Source organism: Azolla caroliniana, unplaced genomic scaffold (assembly GCF_043228905.1).
Source record: "Azolla caroliniana isolate FFs.n. ecotype wild unplaced genomic scaffold, voAzoCaro1.0.p SCAF_471, whole genome shotgun sequence".
In the NCBI taxonomy this organism is placed as follows: Eukaryota; Viridiplantae; Streptophyta; class Polypodiopsida; order Salviniales; family Salviniaceae; genus Azolla; species Azolla caroliniana.
The window spans coordinates 1-23,617 of NW_028230906.1; the positions used below are offsets into that span (position 1 = coordinate 1).

General features: G+C 42.6%; 1 protein-coding gene across 1 annotated transcript; it reads right to left on the reverse strand.

Moving 5' to 3' along the window:
- Positions 1 to 13,413: 13,413 nt before the first annotated feature.
- Positions 13,414 to 16,046, reverse strand: LOC147848193 (serine/threonine-protein kinase Aurora-2-like). The gene is made up of 9 exons (XM_087338605.1): positions 15,853 to 16,046; positions 15,456 to 15,593; positions 15,143 to 15,289; positions 14,924 to 15,019; positions 14,717 to 14,812; positions 14,452 to 14,548; positions 14,226 to 14,343; positions 13,925 to 13,997; positions 13,414 to 13,833 (listed from the first exon to the last, which is right to left on the reverse strand). The coding sequence occupies exons 1-9, from the start codon at positions 15,874 to 15,876 to the stop codon at positions 13,732 to 13,734; spliced, it is 891 nt and encodes a 296-aa protein (XP_087194731.1). The 5' UTR covers positions 15,877 to 16,046; the 3' UTR covers positions 13,414 to 13,731.
- Between the last annotated feature and the right edge of the window lie 7,571 nt (positions 16,047 to 23,617).

Consider the following 23,617-nt stretch of genomic DNA (forward strand, 5'->3'; position numbering starts at 1 on the left):
AATACTCGAATGATACTTTGATCCCCGTACATTTGTCAGATACTAGTTGCATATGTGACCCGAGGTAAGTGTCTTGCTCATCACCGGTCATCGAAAAATAGTATCGCCTTAATTCTCGCAACTTTGATTTTCCAATCATAGACATACAACCACGGGCACAACATATTTTGTTGACATCAAATCCAATCTGTTTATCTGATGTCACCAAGCTAAATCTAGCCAGACGAATTCTTCGTGGGATTCTTCTAATATGCATAGGGCTCCCAGATTTCTCTTCCTGCATAGAGGTTGGTGTAACCTTGTTACAGTCTAATTCAATGTTATTCAATGTTTCCTGGGCACTTCCTTCATTCCCGGTATCTTTATTAATATCGTATTCTTCAATAGAGAACTCTTCACATGTGTCATTATTTGCATTCCATGTAGATGAGCTCAGACAATATTCTTCTATAGAATATGGTGAGTCGGTCGAAAGACAATATTCTTCAATCGAATATGGTGACTCTGTTGATAAACAATACTCTTCAGTAGAAAACGATGGGTCTGATGACAAACAATATTCTTCAATCGAGAACGGTGAATCTTCACTCATGGCTTAAGGTCTAGATAGGGCTCTCTAAGTTATACTCCTCTCTAACCATATACTCCTCCCTAAACATAAACTTCTCTCTAAACAAAAGCCAAATCAATAGAATGTCTATATTATGTAATATTCTATTAAAATACAATACATCTAAAAATTATTTTTAATAAAGTAATTTAACTTAAATTATCAATCATTATATAAACTAGATCTAAATGATGTTAAATCAAGTAAAATATAAAACTGATCATTAACAAGCCTTGAATATGTTGGATTAATGTTAAAATCATTGGCTAATTAATGACACCCATTTTGATATAGAACGTCTCACTCATTGATTCTTTAATGCTCACCATTTTAAATATTAGACTTATCAATCATTGGTTAATTCATGCCCACATCTTTAATACATAACTATTGAGAGTCATAAAAAATTTTGCTTTTAGTAATCAATCATTGGTACATTCATGAACCTCTATCATTGTCTCCTTAATAACCTTTGAAGTGATTGTAGGTTGTTATGAGTATAAAAGATTGATCAATATGTTAGTTTGACTTTGTAATCATTAATACAATCATAAGTTACTATAGTTAATGTGACTATGGTTACAAACTAACTATCCTCAAAGTTACCAACATTGGTTAAGATGACTATGGTTACTTTAACCATGGGTTCAATCCCTATAAATAGGAAGACCTCATCATATTTCACTCACCAGAGCGTACAGAGCGTACAGAGCACTCAGAGCACACAGAGCACACAGAGCACTCAAGGCACAAAGCACGAAAGCGCGATCTCCGCCTCCACACAACACGATCAACCATGTCTTCCAAGAGAGTCGAGCGCGAGGAGTCCAGGTAGGCCTCTGACACTGTGGACATTTTTGTAAATATGTTTCGTTTCCCAAGAACTCGATACGGCGTATCGAGTTCATGTATACAATACAAATATTTATACACGAACTCGATACGGCGTATCGAGTTCGTGTGTAAATATTTGTATTGTATACATGAACTCGATACGCCGTATCGAGTTCGTGTTTAAAGTATAGGTTTTAAACATGAACTCGATACGGCGTATCGAGTTCGTGTTCATAGTGTAGGTTTTAAACACGAACTCGATACGCCGTATCGAGTTCCTGTTTAAAACTTACCTTTTAAACACAAACTCGATACGCCGTATCGAGTTCGTGTTTAAAGTATAGGTTTTAAACACGAACTGGATACGGCGTATCGAGTTCGTGTTTAATCGAGTTCGTGTTTAAAACCTATACTTTAAACACGAACTCGATACGCCGTATCGAGTTCGTGTTTAAAGTGTAGCCTTTGAGAGAGAAAAATCGTTTACGGGGTGGAAATGTTATCAAATTGTCTGTCAAAATCAGTCTTTTTATGTTGAGTTTACTTACTTCTAAACAAATACATGCTCTAATTATAGGTGTTTTTTGACCTACTTTAGCTTAAAATAGTAGAAAATGATCTACAAATTGCATTCACTATGGCAAATTCTCATCAATATAGGTTTAGAATCTATATAAGTCATACCTACTATTTAAAAGAATATATAACCCGTTTTAGTTATTACGATATATATTTTCTAGGTTGAATAGCCCTGCCTAGAATAGATTTTTGAATATGTTACTGCTCCTAGAAACTGTTCTTCATTATAATAACAACTTCAATCTACGTAACTGTCTAACTTATGGCAAATGCATATACTTTCTTAAATAGGTCGTTTGAGAATCTGTCAGACCGACCCGTGAAGAAAATTAAGCTTCGCATACAAGGTTCTCCAATCGAAGCCCAGACCAAGGTAACTCCGGAGACCATGAAGAGAGGAAAAAAGCTTCTCTTTAACGAAGAGACAAAATCTCAGCCCCATAGTGATGTAAGCCAAAAGAAAATTGTCGCCGCTACTGGAGGCGAAGACCTTCCTGACCGAGATCTAACGGACAAGGAATGGTGTATGCAATATGTCGACTCAAAGAAAAAAGTCGTATTGTATACAGCAAAGAAGAAGGGTGAGGGGCAGCTAGGAAAAGAAACTCCATTTATGTATGGCCGAATTCTACGATTTGACTACGAAGATGCAGATTCGGCCAACATACTGGTAATGATAGACTGCTCCAAGGGGGTACGCAAAGTGTTCCTTTCAGAAGATCTTTTAGTAAAGGAATCTTGTGGGCCTGAAGTGTTCAAAAAAGCACTTGATAACTCACAAAACCTGATTGTTACCTTGAGGCCTTATATACAAGGCCATGTAACTCTACGAGATGAAGAGCCCTCCCACTTGAAGGCCACTAAAAAGGTATCCAAAGTCCAGTCAAGACCAGCCAAGAAGAAGACAACGAAAATGTCAGATACGGATTCGACAAGTGAAAATGAAGAAGAGGATAATAAAGGGACGCTAGGAGCCGAGCTGGCCTCGGGTGTTTTGTCATCCGAGCAGAATAAAATAAGAAGAGAGTTAATGCAACGGAAGCTGGTCAGGAAAGGGCAAGTATTTAATTTGCCTATAACACACATCCATCGGCCCCCTATTGATGAAAAAACAGGTCGAAGACCACTTGAGATTAGAGAGCCTCATCGCATGCATGTTCAAAATCTCAAGAAAAAAATGAAAATTAATCCTCATGCCACAGTGGTGCCTTTTATTGTTATGGTGGATCCTGAAGAATGTGAAACCATTGAAGATTTTGATATCAGAAAGCATGATCAATATAATTATTTTGTCATTGGTGGATCGCATTCAGCAGAGGCACGTCGACAACTTGTAAGAGAACATCCAACCACTTTCTTCTTCAAGTATGCCGAGTGCAAAATATATGTTGGGCTCACAACCGAAGAGGCTAAGCTGTTGGCATGGGACCATAATAATGATAATGACTATAGGCAGAAAATGTCGTCTATTGAGCGTATCCGGTTCTTCCACCACGAGTATTTAGATGTGAAACAAAAGTTTGGTGTGAAGTTACATCCAGGCCTTCGACGTCAATGTCTGCATGAAGTCGGCATTGTGGTAGATGATAATGTTAGGTCCGATGGTCTTCGAAAGTATGAATCTTGGTTTCAATTGGCGTTTAGAGATGGAGAAGTATGGGACCTCCAAGATCAAATCTTCTCAATGTGGGAGAATAAGGAGGTAAAGGGTCAACGACAAAAGAAATGTAGGGTTGACCCTCAACTAGAATTAAAGTCACAAGCCGCCAAGAAAATTGACTTGACAATTGAAGAAGCGGCAGACGACATGAAGCTGTCTCTATGGAGAGCGATGCAAGGTATTAAGGACGAGCAGCTTCTTGTGTCCGTTTTGTCAAGGGTTGTGGCGAAAGATTTAAGCCTTGAAGAAATGGTCACCGAGTTCAATAAGTAAGTCTTTCAAATACTGAAATTGTAGTCTATCTGGTGTAATTCAAAGTTCTAATCTTGATTTCTAATTTTACAGTCATAAGGTGTACATGAAGATCCAAGAAGTAATGATGAAACAACTTGGATGTATAACTTGGGAACAAGTGACCGAGGATTATCCTCTAACGTCTTCGTATAAGGCGTTATCAGAGTATTTTATTGCATTCAAGGATTGGGTTAGTATTGATATTTTTTCATTACCCTTTCATCATATGTAGAGGTTGTATAATAATACCTGATGTCCTATTGCTTCTATTAGAAACCGTGTCGAGGCAAGAAACAAGGAGAAGTTAAGGATATACACGATTTCCCTACATCCTTCCTTGCACATCTCGAGCGAGCCAGAAAAGAAAAGGATCGTCGCTTAGTCAAGGCGTACGAAATGGAGGAAGATGGCTCGTTTAAAAAATTTAGCCACAAGAAAGATATTACGAGAGATCTTTACTACAATGTGGTTTGCGGTGATGTCATCGACTTGATCCAGAAGGTGCCAAAGAAGGAATATACGCTAATGATTGCGGATATTCCTTACGGATTTCGAATGGCTGGGTCATCATACGACGATGAACCGTTTAGGTTTAAACAATTGGAGAAGATGGTCAAGGATTTCGCTGAGCTAACGACCGCATCCTTGTGGCGAATAGTTGTCTTTCATAGTATGGACCAAGGGTACTCGGTAGCTCAAGCTTTGAGATCTCGTTGCCATGGCATCGAGAACCTTGCATGGTAAGGATTATTTATAGGTGTCTTTCATTATATTGCAATTCTTAAGGTTGTTGAATCTATTTTTAACTCGATGAATTATTTTTTATAGGATCAAGACCAATGTAAATAGAGGGCCAACTTTTCGGTTCGTTAATGCCATTGAATACATAACGGTTGGCTACTTCGATGAAATTAAAAAACAGAGAATCAAAGAGCATTCTAATGAAGTGGGAGGTTCAAATCTGTTGGTATATCCAGCAGTGACTCGGAAATTGCGACATGTCACCACGATAGAACGGGGACTTGTCAACCCATACCAAAAACCTCAACGACTTATGATGCGCTTGATCGAGATGTTTTCTGTCGAAGGAGACTGGATATTAGATCTCTTTTCTGGCACAGGTATTCCTCGAACTAGGGTAACGATCTTGAGATAACCAATCACTTTTATCGTTTGACAACTAAATCTTCTTGTTACTTACATCATAGGAACTACGTCAGCATGTGCATTGAAGCTGTTTAGGAATACAGTTGCATTGGAGAAGGACGAGGACCAAGTTATATTTATTAATATGCGGATTAAGGCTTTGTGGGAGTGCCCAGACCAGGATGAGGAGGTCGGTGCAAAGAACCTCGCCAATACAGAAAGGTTTCAACCCGCTTCGCGAGAGCCTATTCCTCCGTTAGCCGGCGAACCGGGAGAGCTAATAGAGCTTGATGATGAGCTTATAGAAGATATTTCGTTGGCCCGGCTAACAGGGGAAACCAATGCACGTATAGCCGAAGACAGTTCTACACAAGATGATGAAGAAAATGACGTAGATGAATTGATTGCTATGTAATAGACTCTATAAAGAATATGACACTGACGATTTGTTAAGATTTCACATTATTAATACAAATTTTGGGTTTTACCTAGTGGATTCTATTCTTTATAATCATCTATATGTTTCAATTTTATTTTTATATACCTCATTAGTAGATTTATGATATTGGTTTCACCGCGTGCATAGCTGACTACCAAACTTATGGAGAAACATGAACTAGCTTAAATGGAGGCTGATTTTGGTCCAAGCTAACCTTAACAGAACATGGCCCTATAATTATTGCCATGACTGTCCATGTTGTTATTATGGATCTTTGTCTTATATTGTTAAAACTATTATGTTTCTATTCCATTGCTGCTTAGTTTGTGTAGTGTGTTGATAATGGTTCCAGTTGCGTTATCGTTCGGAGTTTGATCTTGTGTGAATCACCTAAGCAATAGAGTAGATCAATTTTAAATACAGGTATGAAAGCCTAATAGGTTTGTTATTTCCACGACATTATCCTAAAGTTCACTGCCTTACATTGTGCACAATTATATACACATATGGTTTGATCCCATATGAACAAACTGAGGAATAGATTAGATCAACTTTTAATATAAGTATTGAATACTTTAATAAGTTAGTTATTCCAATCACTTATCCTAATGTGCACTATCCTACATTTTCGACAATTACATACATGCACGTATGGGTCAAAGTATAAATTATATCTCATTTTATTAGTATGGATACAAGTACACCTCATAATTTTGTAAAACCTACCTAATTAATATAAGTCTTTAAGTTAGTGTTTCCCTTGTCGCACAATAGTGCCATATTGAGCCATAGTTGAACTTTATTTAGATACATTAACTTATCAACATGTCTAAACTTGCATGATTTCTAATGATCTCCACTCGTAGATCTATCATGTATTTTTATATTTGCAAATTCTTATCAAGTTGAGGAACATGTGATACTAGTGCATCCAATTATTGTAGAGAGGGTGTATTTGCTTCGTTTTAAGAAGATTCTACAAGTGGAATGCGCAATCCTTCCACTTGTGAACGCGAACGTGTTGGACTTGAATCCTCAACCTTGTATACCAAGCACCAAGCATACACCACTAAGCTAGGTTAGTTATTTTAGAATGCATTTTCATCATTATACTTATCCCATATCTATTTTCATACATAGCCATCATTCATCACATGCAATGCATGTGCGCCAAATGGCAATCATGCATTACATGTAACTCATGCATTGCATGCATGCCATGCTCCCATACATTACCATATGCATGGCAACACTTATATAAAGAGGGGCAAGGAAAACAAGAGGGATGAAGAGAGGGTGAGAAAATAATACAATCAAGTAAAGAAGACTAGCTCATTGGGTGGAGAACCTTTTGTTTCGAAGTTGAGGTCGTGGGTTCAAATCAAGGGTCGGTATTCAAAAGATTCATCTTGCGATCAAGGATTGTAAAATATTATATTTTTAATATACATCATGTTTATATCATATACTCTTGTTCTTTGAATCATGCTTTGTCTCAATCTTCTTTCTAGAATCATACTTTGTCTCAATCTTCTTTCTTGAATCATACATTGTCTTTATCTTTTATCTATGATTGTCTCTCTCTCTCTCACACACACACACACATTATTCGTAACTCTTCGTCTTACTATCCTTAACCATTCTATCATCACCATACAAGCCTTATTAAAAGTTAAGCTCCTTCAACTCCCCTTAACCTTAGTCCCTGCGACTTCGCCGCACGAACCACAACTACCCCAACACATTTGGTGAACCCGACGTGAAGGCGGCGTCGAGGAGAAATGGAGGAGCAAATGAGGCTTATGTGTACGATGATGGAACGAGTGATGCGGGAACAAGAGATGATGGCAAGCATCGACAAAGCCGTCGACGATATTCTCGCACAAGTAGGAATCTTCGAAGGTATAAATTTAACAAGATTTTTGAAGATTTATAATGAAGAAATGCTTAAATGCGGTGTTGACGAAGCTGCAAAAATTAATAGCTTTAGTCGAGTCGCTGCGATTGGGCTACAAGAAAGGATCCAAGAGCTACAGAGGGAACATCAGACATGGGTGACTTTCGAAAGAGCATTGCTAAATGAATACAACCTCAACGATATGTCAAGGATGACAAGGCGAGCCTTCATGGATTGGATAGAGTCTAATAAACATTTAAGTGTTTTGGAAGTATTAAAAGAGTTTTCTGAAAGATTTGAGCAACTAAATGTTAGAGATAGAAATATAATAGTGCTAGATAAAGTCATATTGTTTCTACAAGCTACTAATATTAAAGACAGGAAGGACTTGGGAATGCTTTTAGAAGATCAGAATAGTCCAAGTGGACTTACCGAAGACTGGGAGGAGGTGAAAAGGACGTGCGCCCATTTCTGCAAAAGAAAGTTATGGTTTATGGAGTTGCCCGACAGAAATGATGAAGAAACGGGGAATGAGTCGGGAGAAAAGAAAGTAGAAGAATCACTCTTACACGAATTGGTGAAAGGCATGAAAGACTTGTCGATCAAAGTGACGAAGCTAGAATCGGGACAAAGCTCGACTTCATCAAGGCAAGGAGGTGGAATGGTGCGAAGGTGTATGTGGTGTGATAGTATCGACCACCAGAAGAAAGATTTCCAAGAGCATAGGGATGCTCTTAATCATAATAAAATCTACTATCAAGATGGCAAGATTCACTCGACAAAGACTCGACAACCACTTCAACTCAACTTCGGGCGAGGAGGAATGAAAAAGCTAATGGAAGATGCCAAGAGAGAAACGACTCAAGAGATACAATCCGTGGCAACCTTAGGATTGCGCGTAGAAGACTCATATGGTGGATTAGTTTCGACTAACCATCTCTCCACCACAATCTTCTTGACAGAACGGAGTTGAACGTTCGACCTATTGTGTCTGTCGGCAGGTTAACAAGTGGAATGTGTTCTCTGTGTACAAGCTTCCACTGTAGACGACAAAGCGACAATTGAAGATCCTTTGTAGCGGCCGACAAAGCGAATTGGCACAGAGATAAGCCTTCGTCTTCCAAACAAGAACAGATAAGAACATAGACAAAGGAATGGGCAGCTCCCTTTCGACGGAAAAGCTCGACAGGAGAAACTACACATCTTGGCCGTACAAGATGCACTAGTCAATGCTCGGACACTGGAGCTATGTCGAAGGAGCTAACGATGCGGCACCGGAACAGAGATTTCCCAACTTGGGAGCAAGCACCAAGCCAAGTCTTGTATTGCTTTGCCTTGTGTGTCCATAACCACATGCTTGGGTACATCAGGAATGCGAAGTCCCCGAAGAATACTTGGGGGAACCTGTAGAGGGTCTTCGTCGCCAACACCGCATCCTGTAAGTTGCAACTTAGACAAGAGTTCAACAACCTCCGACAAGGAGGAATGTAGGTAACTGACTATACCATGAAGACTATAAGATATTTGTGATGCAATTGGGTCCATCAACGTGACTGTGGATGAAGATGAGGTGGTGCAAATCTACCTGGGTGGGTTAGCTCAGAAGTACGGGCCGATTTAGACGGTTATCTGCACAAGGGAGAAGCTTCCTTCGTTTTTAGACTTGTAGTTGATGCTCCTTGTAGAGAAGAACCACATAGGTGCGTCAAGGAGCACACACACCCACAACAAGATGTTGTACATGGAGGTGGATTGGCCCCATGGTTGTGGAGAACGAGGTGGGTCGACACGAAATGGAGGTGGCCGGCAAGAGCAGAATCAGAGGCATAGAGGAAGTATCGACAATAGTGGACCCTCTACGAGTAGGGGGACTTAGGATGGCATCGGAAGTCGGCAAGGGAAAGCCATGGACTATTGAACTATGGCCAAAAGGGCCACAAAGAAAGCGAATGTTGGAAGAAGTGTGTTGATTCAGAAAAAATTGCATCAAGCGTAGTTGACTCTGATAGATGGTAGTGAGAGTCGAAATAGCTAGGGATCGTCGAAACTAGCTACAACACCCCTCACCCCATCGAACATATTAGAGACGTCCCTCTAAGCCATGTTGGCCAGGGAGGAATTATGAGGAACATCTTGCACGTTTTGACGATCACCAAAAACATGGTGTTGGTCAGACATATCGTCGATCAAGGGATGCATGTCAAGTTCACTCATCTCGGGTGCTTCATCAAGGAAGAAGGCCAGATCATCGCACAAGGGCGCTGAGAGGGAAGGATGTTAATCTTTGAGACAAATGATGTCAGCGCCACAATGTTCGCCAAAGTACAGAAAGTCGAATCGGATATCAACTTATGACACAAGCAGATCGACCACGTCAACTTCCCACGGCTTCAAGAGATGCAAACGAAGAACATAATTTTCGGATTGTTGAAATTCAGTGGCCGAAAAAGCCAAGTCTATGAAGCCTGGTAGTTAGGGAAGCAGTGCCGGCTTCATTTCCCCAACGAGCATAATCGAAACTTAAATGAGCTCAATTTGATACACTCGGATGTGTAGGGACCGGCACAAAACATGAGCATCGGAGGGAGCCGATATTTCGTGACCTTCATCAATGACTTCACTCGAATCACCTGGGCATGTTTATTTGAGAAGAAGAGTGAAGTCATCTCTTGCTTCTTGAAGGTGAAGGAGACATGCAACAAGATTAAGTATCTCAGGACCAATGGTGGAAAGGAATACCTTTTTAAAGGTTGTTGATCCGATTCTAATCTATCAAGTGAGGAACAATCTCAGCATCTCTTTGTGATGAAGATTGTCAGGGAATAGGGAGAATCAAATTGATAATAACATAAAACAAGATCAACGAGGAAACAAGGAGAAAAGAGACAACATAGTAGGCACAAACAAGATGTAAGTATATTATTCTCAAAGAGTTACAGTGGCACAATGTACAAGATGAACAACCTTAACACTAGGTTCCAAGAGTCAATTTAAATACTGACTGACTTAGGGCAACTGCCCTTTACATTATTTACAAGAGTAGTCTAAACCTAGTGTGTCCAATGGAACAATGTGAATACATCCATTAGAGACCCGTATTCGACACTCCCTCATAATGGGCGTATACAACAGAGGATCTGTAACAAGAATTACGGATTTATACAAGGTTGTCGAACAATTCGGTTTTGTTCAAGTTGGCAAAATTCGAGAATAGAAGGCTCAGTCAATTGGGGTCAGAAGAGTTGAGGCCGAACTTCGAACTATCGATGTTGTTTATCCAAAACCATCCTGCATGTCCGACGCAATCGGACTAATTCTTCGTTACGCCCATCTACTACCAAAGGGATCGGAATTGATCTGCGACATTATTGGCTATAGGTATCTTCTGGAGGCCGATTTTCCCTAAAATGACATAGTCCCGAACAAAGTGATATCTCACGTCTATATGCTTCGAGGTGTTGTGTTGAACCGAATTTCTCGACAATGGGACAGTACGCTAACTGTCACTGTAGACAAGTAGAGCCAAGTCGAAATCAACTTGTCGAAACATGCGAGCCAACCGACCGAGCCATAAAGCCTCTTTCACCGCATCGGATATGGCAACATATTCGGCCTCGGTTGTTGACGTAGCAGTGCACTTGTTACGACATAGTGATGTGTCCGTGACAGCATTCCTGAAGTTTCGACTTCCACGAGATTGCTCCATTGCCGAATTTAAAGCAATATCTAGTTGTCGACTTTCGACTACCTATGCAACTGGCAATGTCCGAGACGGTATAACTAGCTACGCCTGAAGTGTCGTTCGGACTGAATAGGATGCCATAGTCTTTTTTGCCCACCAGATATCTGAACACATGCTTTATTGCATTCCAATGCGATCAGTCGAGATTCTGCATAAATGTGTTGACGACTCCTACAGCATGAGCAATGTCAAGCCATGTCACGACCATCAGGTACATCAAGGAGCTGACTGCCAATGCATACGGTACCGACATCATAACTTCCCCCTTCGGACCAGATGTCGGACAATCTCGCTAAGACAGCCAAAGACTCACAGCCGAAGTAGATTTGGTTGATTGCATGTTGAAGTGTTCTAAGACACGTCCAATATAGTCGGCTTGAGACAGAAACAGTTGTCGTCGAGTTCGAATATGACTTATCCTCATCTCTAGAATGTGTCTTGCCGGACCAAGGTTCTTCATGCCAAACTTCAACCGCAGTTGCCGAACAAGTTCAGCGAGCTCTCCGGCATGTCGACCGGAGAGTAGCATGTCATCCACATAAATGATGAGGAAGATGGGTGACCCAACTTGAGTTGTTTTGGTGAAGAGGCAGTGATCCTCATCATTCTTGGATAAGCCGACTGATTGGATGAAGTCGTCAAACTTCTTGTACCACTGTCTCGATGCCTGTTTCAGGCCGTAAAGACTCTTTCTGAGTCGGTAGACTACATGTTCTTGGCCGGATACCATGAAGCCTTTCGGTTGCACCATAGAAATTTCCTCCTCTAGGTTAGCCTGGAGGAAGTTGTTTTGACATCTAGCGGAATCAACTCCAAGTTCTCGACAGCCAGGACGCCGACCATAAAAGCGAAGGGTTGTCATTTTCACCACCGGTGAAAAGATTTCGTCAAAATCGACACCATATTGTGACGCACTCTTTTAGTCTATAGACCCACTTGAATGGAAGAACACGTCGATTCTTCGGTAATTCGACCAAGTCCCAAGTCTTATTTTGCCGAATGGAGTTCATTTCCGACGCCTTCAACATTTATACTCATCAATGCAAAGATTAGTTTTTGCTAAAGAAATTTGATGACATGTAATGTAGTCCAATCAAAGCTTTATAATCTTTTAAATCAAATCTTCATACAACTACATCCTCATGGCATCAACCGACATATCTAACCTCATAACACCAAGTCTAAGTTTGTTTATACCATTGCTCAAAAAAATAGCTCTAAATTTGGAAGATTTTGACCTTCGCTATAAAGCTCGAGGCTAGTTTTGAAGACAAGGATAATCGTCAAATGCTAGTGAGTCATGTTCAATATCAATATATGCATTTGAGTTGCTACAAGTTGCCTCGAAATCATGGTTGGAGTGGGTTGTATTGTCCGCCATGACTTTTTTTCCAAAGGGAGTTTGAAGCGATGTCATAACCCTCCAAGAGGGTATCATGTTTATGTTCCTTGTGGGGGTTTCATAATCGCCTATTTGAGTGACAAGATCTATAATAAGTTTCAATTCCATAGATACCAATGAATAGCTTTGTAAAGAATTGAATAGGAAAAAAGGGAACCTAGCTCTAAAGTTTAAACCAAGAGCAAGCCTCTAGGCAACCTAAGACAAGAGTACTCGAGTCTACATGTTGTAAAGAATTGACAAGAAAAAAGTAGGTCTAAAATAAAGGAAAAGCAAATACTCTAGGCAAGCCAAGCCAAGAGTTACTCACAGGGCAAGGAAATCAATCAAGGTAAGACAAGGCACGAGTAATTGGATGATAAATTGGTGTTGATAGATATGCTTGAGAACAATAATCCCATGAGGCAGGCCACTTCTGTCATTGTCATCCGCAATTTAAGAAAAGACTTCTTTTGTTCATCATTTAAATCTGTCTGTGGTCCATCCCATAAGAGCACAGATATCCCATACATATATATGTGTGTATGTATGTATATATGTATGTATGTATGTATTATACCGCCATGCCAACTTTGGCTACAAAACCATTTCATTACTATCACTCTGCAAAATATCGCCATTTGTGGTAGGTATCATCCATTACCAATTAACAGTTGAAAGCAAAACAGGGGAGAGGGGAAGGGGCTTTATAATGAGCACCATTCTCCCTTTATTGTTAATCATTTCTGATACAATTAACAGTTCTTAGCAGGATTCTCTGGGCAGTATTCTCTTTTGTCATTACAAAACCAGCAAAATGAATAAAACAAGTTCAGTAGAAAACATTTGTTTTGATGAATTAAGGTTAAAGGGAACAACAAAATCCAGCGCGAGCAGTAAAGGAACAAAACTGCTGAGCAAGGAGGAGATGACAAGTTGGTCAGTCCAATCATGAAGACACACTGTTGTTTCCTTAGACAGAAACCTACTAAAAATTTGTAGACCCATGTTGTAGAACAGATTTAAATGATGGTATGATATAGTATATCTCTACTCCGTTACGTAGAGGAAAGCAATTAATGATGGATCACTAGAAGCATATTCCTTTCCTTCCCGATGGATGAGTGAGAACCTTCTCTTTCATTCTATCTACATTGCATATACACCACTCGGATCAGCATTTGCAACAATCCATGGATGAGTAAGAACTTTCTCTAGCGGAAGCCGTCGAGCTGAGTCCTTGACCAAAAGCTGTGTACCAAAAATATAATACATAGGGTCTTAATGCATAATTTTTTTCATTGGGAGAGAGAGAGGATGTTTAAATCCTTGCATCACTTACCTGAGAGATAAGGTCTTTTGCCTGGAGTGATACAAATGGCTTGCTTGGGAACTTTAAGTCAACCTTCACAATTCTGCATGTGTGTAATCCATCATAAATAGCTCTCTAGTCATTTCGCTAATACAAACTCAAAAAGAACTGGCATGTGCATATATTTAATTTCGAATCATGTAAATGTTAGTGGATTTAATGAACTGGATTACACAAAGCTAAGTGTGCTACATGCAGATTTTATAGAACTTTTGTAACTTTTCACAACTTTTGTAGCAGTAATTCTGTAGGACCCATGGCATTATGATACCTTCTGTAGGTATCCGAGTGTTTAACAGCTTCAAATGGTGGGGTACCATAGAGGAACTCATAACAGAGTACTCCCAGACTCCATATGTCGACGCCCGCATCATGATCCTTACTCTCAACTGCAAGATGTCAAAGAAATGTATGAGTTTTTAAGAATCTGACACCCATGAATCTTCAGGTATAAATTGTAAACAAGGAGGTGCCATGAATCTTGATAGTCACATTACCCATTTCGGGAGGAAGATAATCAAGGGTACCACACATAGTTCGGCGTCTGTCAAAAGTATGAACAGACCAACCAAAATCTGCAATCTTCAGCTCACCCTGTGTTGAACAAAAAAACAATATACATAAGCAAGAAGAAAAAATAGGAGTTTCCCAATCTCCAGAATTGGTGGTAATCCTAACATTGCTGTACTCAAAAACCATTATTCGGTTCATTTCTACATAAGTGCTTTAGAATGCAATACATCCTTAACAATATTTATTTACCTTGATTCCCATCAACAAATTCTCGGGCTTAATATCTCGATGTATTACGTGCTTTTCATGGCAGTACATCAATGCACGTGCCAATGATGCAATATACTGCAAAACCAGATCACAGAATTAAAGTTTATCATCTACCACAATCGCACTAAGCCTAGATCAAATCAATGTTATTAGTGTGTTTTGTAAACGAATGTATTTACGAATTACCGTCGCAGATCTTCTCTCGCTGAAGACCTTGAAGCGTTGGAGTTCTTTGTATAGTTCACCTTTTGGGGCATACTCGAGAATCAAATACACACGAGTCTGAAATGAGATATGGACCAAGAATGTCAGCATACTGTCGTGATTCTCAGCCGTTGTGTGTGTCTGTGTGTGTGTGTGTACATACAGAGAGAAGAGTTGCCAAAGATGAGGGCTTTTATTTACCACATCGTAGAAGTAACCATAAAGGCGTAATATGTTGGGATGCCTGAGATGACTCTGGATTTCAATCTCTCTCCTTAGCTGATGTTCCACCTGCGATTGCTGCAACTGATTCTTGAATAACACCTTCAACGCGACGACGTACTTGCTCTATCGTAATGTAATTCGCAGGAAAGCACAATCAGAAAGAATAAGGAGGAGTGAATGAGTAGGAATGAAACTGAAGACTTAAATTTAAGGCGGGAAGGCCAAACTTCTAGAAGAAGAAAGAATCAGGTGAGACATGAAGCCAAAAAAATGAAAGGCGCCTCTCTACCTTCTTCTCCCTTGCTAGGTATACGTTTCCGAATTTCCCTCGCCCCAGCGGTTTCCCAATGTCGAAATCACTCAACGTCCACCTTCGCTCACCAATGTCGCCATTCTTCGCCGCCTGCTCCTCCTCAGATCTACTCATCTGTTTATTTGAACAGAGAAGTTGAAGGTTAGGGTTTAGCTCTGTGAGCAAATATAACTTGCAGACAGAAATACCAATTACTCGAGAACCAGCTACACATCTCTGCAAATGAATGCACACACGTTCAATGAACATTTATGTCCATGTAACCAAGCAAGAGAGAAGACAGAAATCAGAGATAGAAGCTCTACCGATATACTAAAATGATGAGTTTAGAACAGACACGAGCACAAGAGAAAAAATTTGCAGAGAAACTTGCCTTCGAATCTGAAGGCGCAACCATAGTGTCTCAAAACACGGAGAATCTTCTGAGAATACGTATTCAGGAAGAGAAGGCCCCGCAATGATGCCCCGAGAAACAGAAGTGGCTATTTGTGAACGACCACACTAATCGTTTCTGCGAGCATCCATGGATGAAATCAGATCATTGAAGCCAGTGTTATAAGCAGGAGGAGGAGGTCGGAGGTCGGGGAATCTGATGTTTGTGAGGAGCCAGGAACATGGAAGAAGCAAAACAAGAAAGAGTTGCAGGAAATAAAAGGTTCTACTCCATGAGTAGAAAGAGTGAGTTGAGTGATGAGCACTGGAAGGCCGGATCTGGAGCTAGAGAAGTTGTTATTGTGTGCAGAGTAGAGACAGAAAAATGAAGCTGAGTCACACTCACTGACTGTGCGATGGCGATGGCGATGGCGATGGCGAGAGCAGCAGGGCTGAAGGAGCAGAGCAGAGATAGATAGGGAGGGAATGCCGCTTCTTTAGTTTTTTGAACGTTCAGGATGGTCACCGGTGCTTGCCGGTTTCATGCCGTTGCATCCCGGTTTAGCAGGTAAACTTTCTCTTGGTCGACTCATACATGCATGGGCTCTATAGTCGATACTACATTTACAGAGGCATGGGCTCTATAGTCGATACTACATTTTACATATGTACATATATGTATCTATACATATCTACGTATCTATCATGTCCATTGCATACGCTCGTGACTAACTGCTACCAAATATTACAGAGGGCAAGTGAGGGAATTGCGGAGAGGGACGGTGCAGGTCGCACTGCTGATGGCGTGTTCGATCTCCACCGTCCAAGATGGATAAAAAGCTGACAATGTCTGTCACAAGGAGCCCGACTCTGTAGCAACAAACATCAAAAACTCCACAAAATTGTAAGTGTACAACAAATATTTGCCATGAAACTGATCATAAAATTTCTCAAAAAAACCTAAAGATTCAAATAACAAGTCTTTACATAAAATATTAAAATGTCAAATATTGACAACCCTAAAATGAAATATGAATATACACGTTACATATTAAGATTATGGCTCATGTCGGGATGATTGCAAGATGGAACCACAATTTTTACAACATGTAACATTGGAGTCCCTTGAAGTCAAGGTCAAGCCATCGCAACGCAAACACCGAACCTTCTCATGGTCAACCAATGGCAATCTCCTCCTAGCCCGACTAGCACCTCTTTGTAGTTTCCTGGAGTGGGATTTGGAAGTGTTTGGGGAGCTGCCAATAAGTTATTGCGAGATGTCTATTGTTGCACTTCTTTTGGCACCGATTTGTTGGTTGCAACTTATTGATCTACCATCTTCTTCATTGGTTGATTTTGGTGCACCAACGCGATACACCTTCTCAGCCACATCTTCCAATGTTTGTATACCTTCGACAATAGTTGCACGGTCGAAGGTTCCTAACCCTTGTTCGAGACATTGAAGTGCTTTCACAACCGTTTGTATTTTGGACTTGAATGATTCAATCTCGGATGTTGTGGGGTTTGTCTCCTTTACTTGCTCTACCTCTGCCTCCACTTCTATTTCTGTATTATGGTTCATTCGCATTTGGGTTGCGTGATCTATAAAAAGCAATGAGCCACATAAATGTGGCATATGCCTCTCAATAATCATTCGGATACCAAGTAAATGCTTACATTTAGTCACAATGTCTTGGCAATCACAATATGAGCATTGGAGTGAGATGTTATACCATAGAGTGGGAGTCGTCATGCTCAAGATTCTAAACCAATATCGGGCCTCGTCGACAATTTCAATTGTGGAAGTATTGTCGACATACCTTTCCAATATTCCCTCCGCTTCTTTAAGTCAGGACCTTTGATCCCTACAATTCGCACGGGGTGCAAACCGACCACTCTCACATATTTCTTGTCGTTGCTTGTACCACTCTATTACTGTTCCTCCTATGCAAGTGCCAGTTTCACTGTCCCCGATTAAGACATGCAGAAGGTCCGTAATTGATCGGTTTATTCTTCCCCTCAAGGCAGTATACTTGATAAACTGCCAATGTCTTTCCACAATATTGGTAGTGTCAACGTGTCCATAGTTGAACATTCTACCAAACTTGGGCCAGAGTTTCCTCCACACACATGTCAAACCACAACATCCTCCTTCTATATATTGTCAAACATCGGGCTTGTCCGCATATTCCACCTTTAACTCCTCACATGTTGCATTCAATGATGATTCAGTAATGCATTGCATCGGTTGGCACATTCATTGATAAAAATGGCTTCTCTCATTTGCACTTACTTTTGGCAACAAGTTGTCCACCCATGACTTTTTGGCGTGAAACTGACACAACAAAAGTCGACAATGTGTTTGGGACTGTTGCCCATTTACAACAATCCAAGATTGACGATCTGTTGCAACCACATTAGTTATGGCATTATATGATGTCCAACATGTTGGGAGACAAGGCCGTCAATGCGGAAGTGCAAGCAACATTCGTGATGAAGAAGAACTTGTGTATGCGAATGAAACAAGATAGACACAGAGAAAGAAAGAGAGAGATAGGCACAAAATGGAACGTTATATTCCAATAGCAATAGTTACAAAGAATAGCAACCAACAACCTTTTCTAAAGGTTACAAAGTCACTTTATATAGTGATTGTCCTAGGGCAATTGCCCTTTATGCTATTTACAGAAATAGCCCAAACTTGGGTTGTCCAAAGGGACAATGTGAATACGGCCATTATACACTCGTATTCAACACTCCCCTGTAATGGGCGTATACATGGGTTATCAAAAGAATTACAGGTATATATACAAGGTTTATCGGATAGATCGGTTTTGTCAGAGTCTGCAAGATCCGAAGATAGAAGACCGAACCAGTCGGGTCGGAAGAGCTCAAGCCGATCCTCAAAGAACCGATGTCGGTGGTCCGAAACCATCCTGTGCTATGTGTCCGACTTTAACCGGACCAATTTTTCGTTACGCCCATCTGGTGCCGAAGGGACCGGAAACGATCCGCCGAAAGACACTTGGTCATTCCATCTGCGACATTGTCGGTTGTGGATATCTTCTCTAGACCGATTTTCCCTGAAATGACACAATCCCGAACGAAGTGATATCGAATGTCGATATGCTTGGAGGTGTTGTGGTGAACTAGATTTTTTGACAAAGCAACAACACCCTGACTGTCGTTGTAGCCGAGTCTGAGTTGACTTGTTGAAACGTGCGCGCCAGCCAACCGAGCCATAAAGCTCCTTTTGCCGCGTTAGACGCAACTACATATTCCGCTTCGGTCGTTGAGGTGGTTGTGCACTCCTAAAGTTTTGACTTCCACGAGATTGCTCCATTGCCGAATTTGAAGCAATATCCGGTTGTTAATTTTCGACTGTCCACGCAGCCGACGAAGTCCGAGTCGGTGTAACCGACTACGCCTGAGGTTGAGTTCGGGCCAAAAAGAATTGCGTGGTCTTTTGTGCCAGCTAGATATCTGAACACATCATGCTTGACTGCGTTCCAGTGCGATCGGCTTGGGTTCTGCATGAATCTGCTGACGACTCCTACGGGGTGAGAAATATCAGCCCGTGTTGAGACCATCGCGTACATAAGGGAGCTGACTGCCGGTGCATACGGTACCGACTTCATACTTCCCCCTCTGGACCAGATATCAGGCAGTCTCGCTAAGATAGCCGAAGGTTAAGGGGGAGCAGGGTCGAAGCAGACTTGGCCGAGTGCATGTTGAAGCGTTCCAAGACACATCCGATGTAGTCGGATTGAGACAAGAAAAGTTGGCGTTTATCACGATGCCGACTAATCTTCATACCGAGTATGTGTCTTGCCGGACCGAGGTCCTTCATGGCAAACTTCAAACACAGTTTCCGAACAAGTTCGGTGAGCTCTTTGGCATGTCAACCGGAGAGTAGCATGTCGTCCACGTAGATGATCAGGAAGACGGGAGACCCGTCTTGAGCTGTTTTGGTGAAGAGTCAGTGGTCCTCGTCGCTCTTTGAGAAGCCGATCGATTGGATGAAGTCGTCGAACTTCTTGTACCACTGTCGGGGTGCCTGTTGCAGGCCGTAGAGACTCTTCCTAAGTCGACAGACTAGATGTTCCTGGCCGGTGGTCATGAAGCCTTTCGGCTGCTCCATATAGATTTCCTCCTGTAGGTCACCATGGAGGAATGCCGTTTTTACATCTAGCTAAAACAACTCCAAGTTGTCGGCGGCCATGACGCCATGCATGAAACGAAGGGTTGTCATTTTCACCACTAGTGAAAAGATTTCGTCGAAGTCGACGCCATATTCTTGTCGAAATCCCTTTGCAACTAATCTGGCCTTGTACTTTGGGTTGGTCGAGTCGGACGTCTCTTTTAGTCGATAGACCCACTTACATGGAAGAGCACGTCGATTCTTCAGTAATTCGACCAAGTCCCAAGTCTTGTTTGTCCGAATGGAGTGCATTTTCGACTCCATCGCCAGATGCCATGTGGTTGAATCAGCAGATGCCAACGCTTCTTCGTAAGACGTCGGTTCACCGGCGTCGGTAAAGAAAATTTTGGGGGAGTACCTTTCCGGAGGTTGCGACAGTCTCTCGGATCTGCGAGGTATGACTGGACTAGTTGCACCGGGTGTCGATGTCGGATGGTCGGGAGCCGAGCCATTCGGTTGTGCTGAATCGGTGGATTCGGTGCGAGAGTTGTTGGTTACCCGTGAAACCGATCTCGTGTTGTGGGTTGGGCCTTCATGAAGGGTTGGCACTTCAGAAAATATTACCCTTCGGACTTCAATATTCCTTTCGGCTGTTTTATGCATAGTCAACTCATTGAACACGACGTCCGAACTTCGGACGATTTGTTTGTGCTCGGGGTCCCAGAGTCGGTATCAGATCTCGCTGGCGGGTCCATATCCAAGGAAAACGCATTTCCTTGATCTTGGTTCGTGTTTCCAGCGATCGTCTTTCGGTATGAGGGCGTATGCCTCGCAACCGAAGATCCTCAGCTTGTCATAATTCGGCTTACTGCCGGTCCATATTTCCTGAGGTATTTGAAGTCCTAGAGGTCTACTTAGCGACATATTTATTATGTGTATTGCCGTGAGTAGAGCCTCAACCCAGAAGCCATCCGACAGTCCGGAGTGTTGGAGCATAGATACTACGCGTTCTTAAATCGTCTGATTCATGCGTTCTGCAATTCCGTTCTGCTCCGGACTATAGGGTGTTGTATATTCACATCGAATGTCGTGTTCCCAGCAAAATTTAACGAATTCTTCAGATTTGAATTCCCCTCCATTGTCGGTTCGGAGACATTTCAGTTTCTGACCGGTCTGATTTTCGACCATTGCAAGCCATTCGGAGAAGATCGAGAACACCCGATCTTTGGTTCTAATGGGGTAAGCCCACACCTTCCGAGTCGAGTCGTCAATAAAACTGACGAAGTACGAAGCACCGCCGAGAGACTGATGTGGCATCGGGCCACAGACGTCCGAGTGGACCAAATCGAGGGGACTCGATTCTCTTAGTGCTGATGTCGGGTGTGATGCGGCTACCTATTTGCCGTACTAGCAATGCTCGCAGAATTGGTGATCCGAGAAGGAGAGTTTGGGGATGTAACCGGCTCTAGATAGATGCGTTATGCCAGCCTTGCTAAGGTGTCCAAGTCGCCCGTGCCATAACAATGACAAGGGGATATCAACCAGAAATAAGTCACCCTCTTTGAGTGTGACATATAAAGGGTACAAAGAGTGTACCTTTGGTCCTCGAGCAAGCACAAGGTTCCCTTTGTGGAGTGTCCACCCTCCTAATGAGAACCCGGCACGAATGCCGGCTTCGTCAAGCTGTCTGACTGAGATCAAGGGTCTTGAGAGCTTAGGAACGTGTCGGACGTTGTGCAGTACGAGTGTAGACCCACCGGAAAGTTGAGCTCTACAGTGCCGATTCCGATTATAGCACAGTGTTGCGAGTTTCCAACTCGAACAAAGTCGGAGTGCCGGTCCGAGTATTGCCGAAACTGTGATCGGTGAGGTGTCACATGATATTACTCATGAGTATCATTGCTCTGAGTTCATCCTCAATTGTTGTCCCCTGAAACGAGATTTGGGAGCTTATGCTTTCATACTCGTTGAGGTGTGCATGAACCGAATCAGATTCTTTCATCCACAGTTGTAGAGCACCGGATCCGGATCAGATACATCTTCGTTGCGGCGACCTTCTTTTCATAAGTTTCCGACACCGTTTTCCAAAGTTCAAAAGCTGTCGTGCATGATTGCACTGTGAAGTACACAACTCCGACAGAGGTAGAACCAATGACGTGAAGACGGCATTCCTTCACGGAGACCTCGAAGAAGAGATATACATGCAGAACCGGATGGATTCGAGAAGAAAGGGAAGGAGCACCTGGTATGCCGGTTGAAAAGAGCCTTTACGGACTGAAGCAGGCTCCCCGGCAATGGTACCGGAAGTTCGACTCTTTCATGACCGACGAAGGGTACCACAAAACGCAGTCCGATCACTGCGTTTTGTGGTACCCTTCGTCGGTCATGAAAGAGTCGAACTTCCGGTACCATTGCCGGGGAGCCTGCTTCAGTCCGTAAAGGCTCTTTTTCAACCGGCATACCAGGTGCTCCTTCCCTTTCTTCTCGAATCCTTCCGGTTGCTGCATGTATATCTCTTCTTCGAGGTCGCCGTGAAGGAATGCTGTCTTCACGTCCATCTGTTCTACCTCGAGGTCCATGCTTGCCGCTATGCTCAGCACCGTCCGGATGGAGGTCATCTTCACTACCGGGGCAAATATCTCGTCGAAGTCGACGCCCTTCTTCTGCTGGAACCCCTTCACCACGATCCTGGCTTTGTATCTCGGGGGGTTTCGGCATCTCCCGGTTTCAGCTTGAACACCCACTTGTTTCGAAGTGCCCGCTTTCCTTCGGCAACTCCACAAGTTCATATGTGTGGTTCTCATGCAGGGAATCCATCTCCTCCTGCATGGCACTTAACCACCTGCGGCTATGGGTGTCAAGCTTTGCTTCTTCAAAACTCTCCGGCTCCCCCTCGTCGGTTAGCAGCACGTGCTCTGGTTCCGGAAATCTCCGGGGGGGCCTTCTCTCTCTTAGAGGATATCTCCGTTCGGAGCTTCGGTAACCGGCTCCTCCGTTTCCTCTTCATCCGAATCCATTTCGGGATCGGGGCCGGTTCGGTATCAGTTTCATCTTCCTCGGCCGGTTCTGTTTCTTCACCGTCTTCGGCCGGATCCTCGAGTGCTAACCGGTCCCTTAGCCGGTCGGGATTGCTCCTCGTAGAGTTGATCCTCACCGGTCGACTTGGAGGCTCTCATCTTCTTCTCCGACTCCCAGTCGGCGAGTGTCTTGTCCTCCATGAAGATGATATCGCAACTCCGGAATATCTTTTTGTCGACCGGGTCCCATACTCGGTAGCCGAACTCGTCATCGCCGTATCCGAGGAATATGCATGGCCGGGTCTTTGGATCTAGCTTTCCTCTCCGTCCTTTGCCACATGCACATATGCGAGACACCCGAACACCTTCAGATGCGCGTAGGATACTTCCCTACCGGTCCACACTCTCTGCGGCGTGTCTCCGTCCAAAGGTACTGAGGGTGATCTGTTTATCACGTATGTCGCCGTCGACATTGCCTCAGCCCAAAACCCCTTGGGTAATTTCGCATGCGCCAGCATACATCCGGACCCTCTCCATTATGGTCCGGTTCATCCTCACGGCCAGCCCGTTCAGTTCCGGCGTCTTCGCACAGTAAACTCGAGCGCGAT

Coding starts and splice junctions, on each gene's coding strand:
- LOC147848193 (XM_087338605.1), bottom strand. CDS start 15,876: ATGGTTGCGCCTTCAGATTCGAAG. Junction 13,998..14,225: donor CACTCGGATACCTACAGAAG/GTATCATAATGC, acceptor ACACACATGCAG/AATTGTGAAGGTTGACTTAA. Junction 13,834..13,924: donor CAAAAGACCTTATCTCTCAG/GTAAGTGATGCA, acceptor TTTGGTACACAG/CTTTTGGTCAAGGACTCAGC.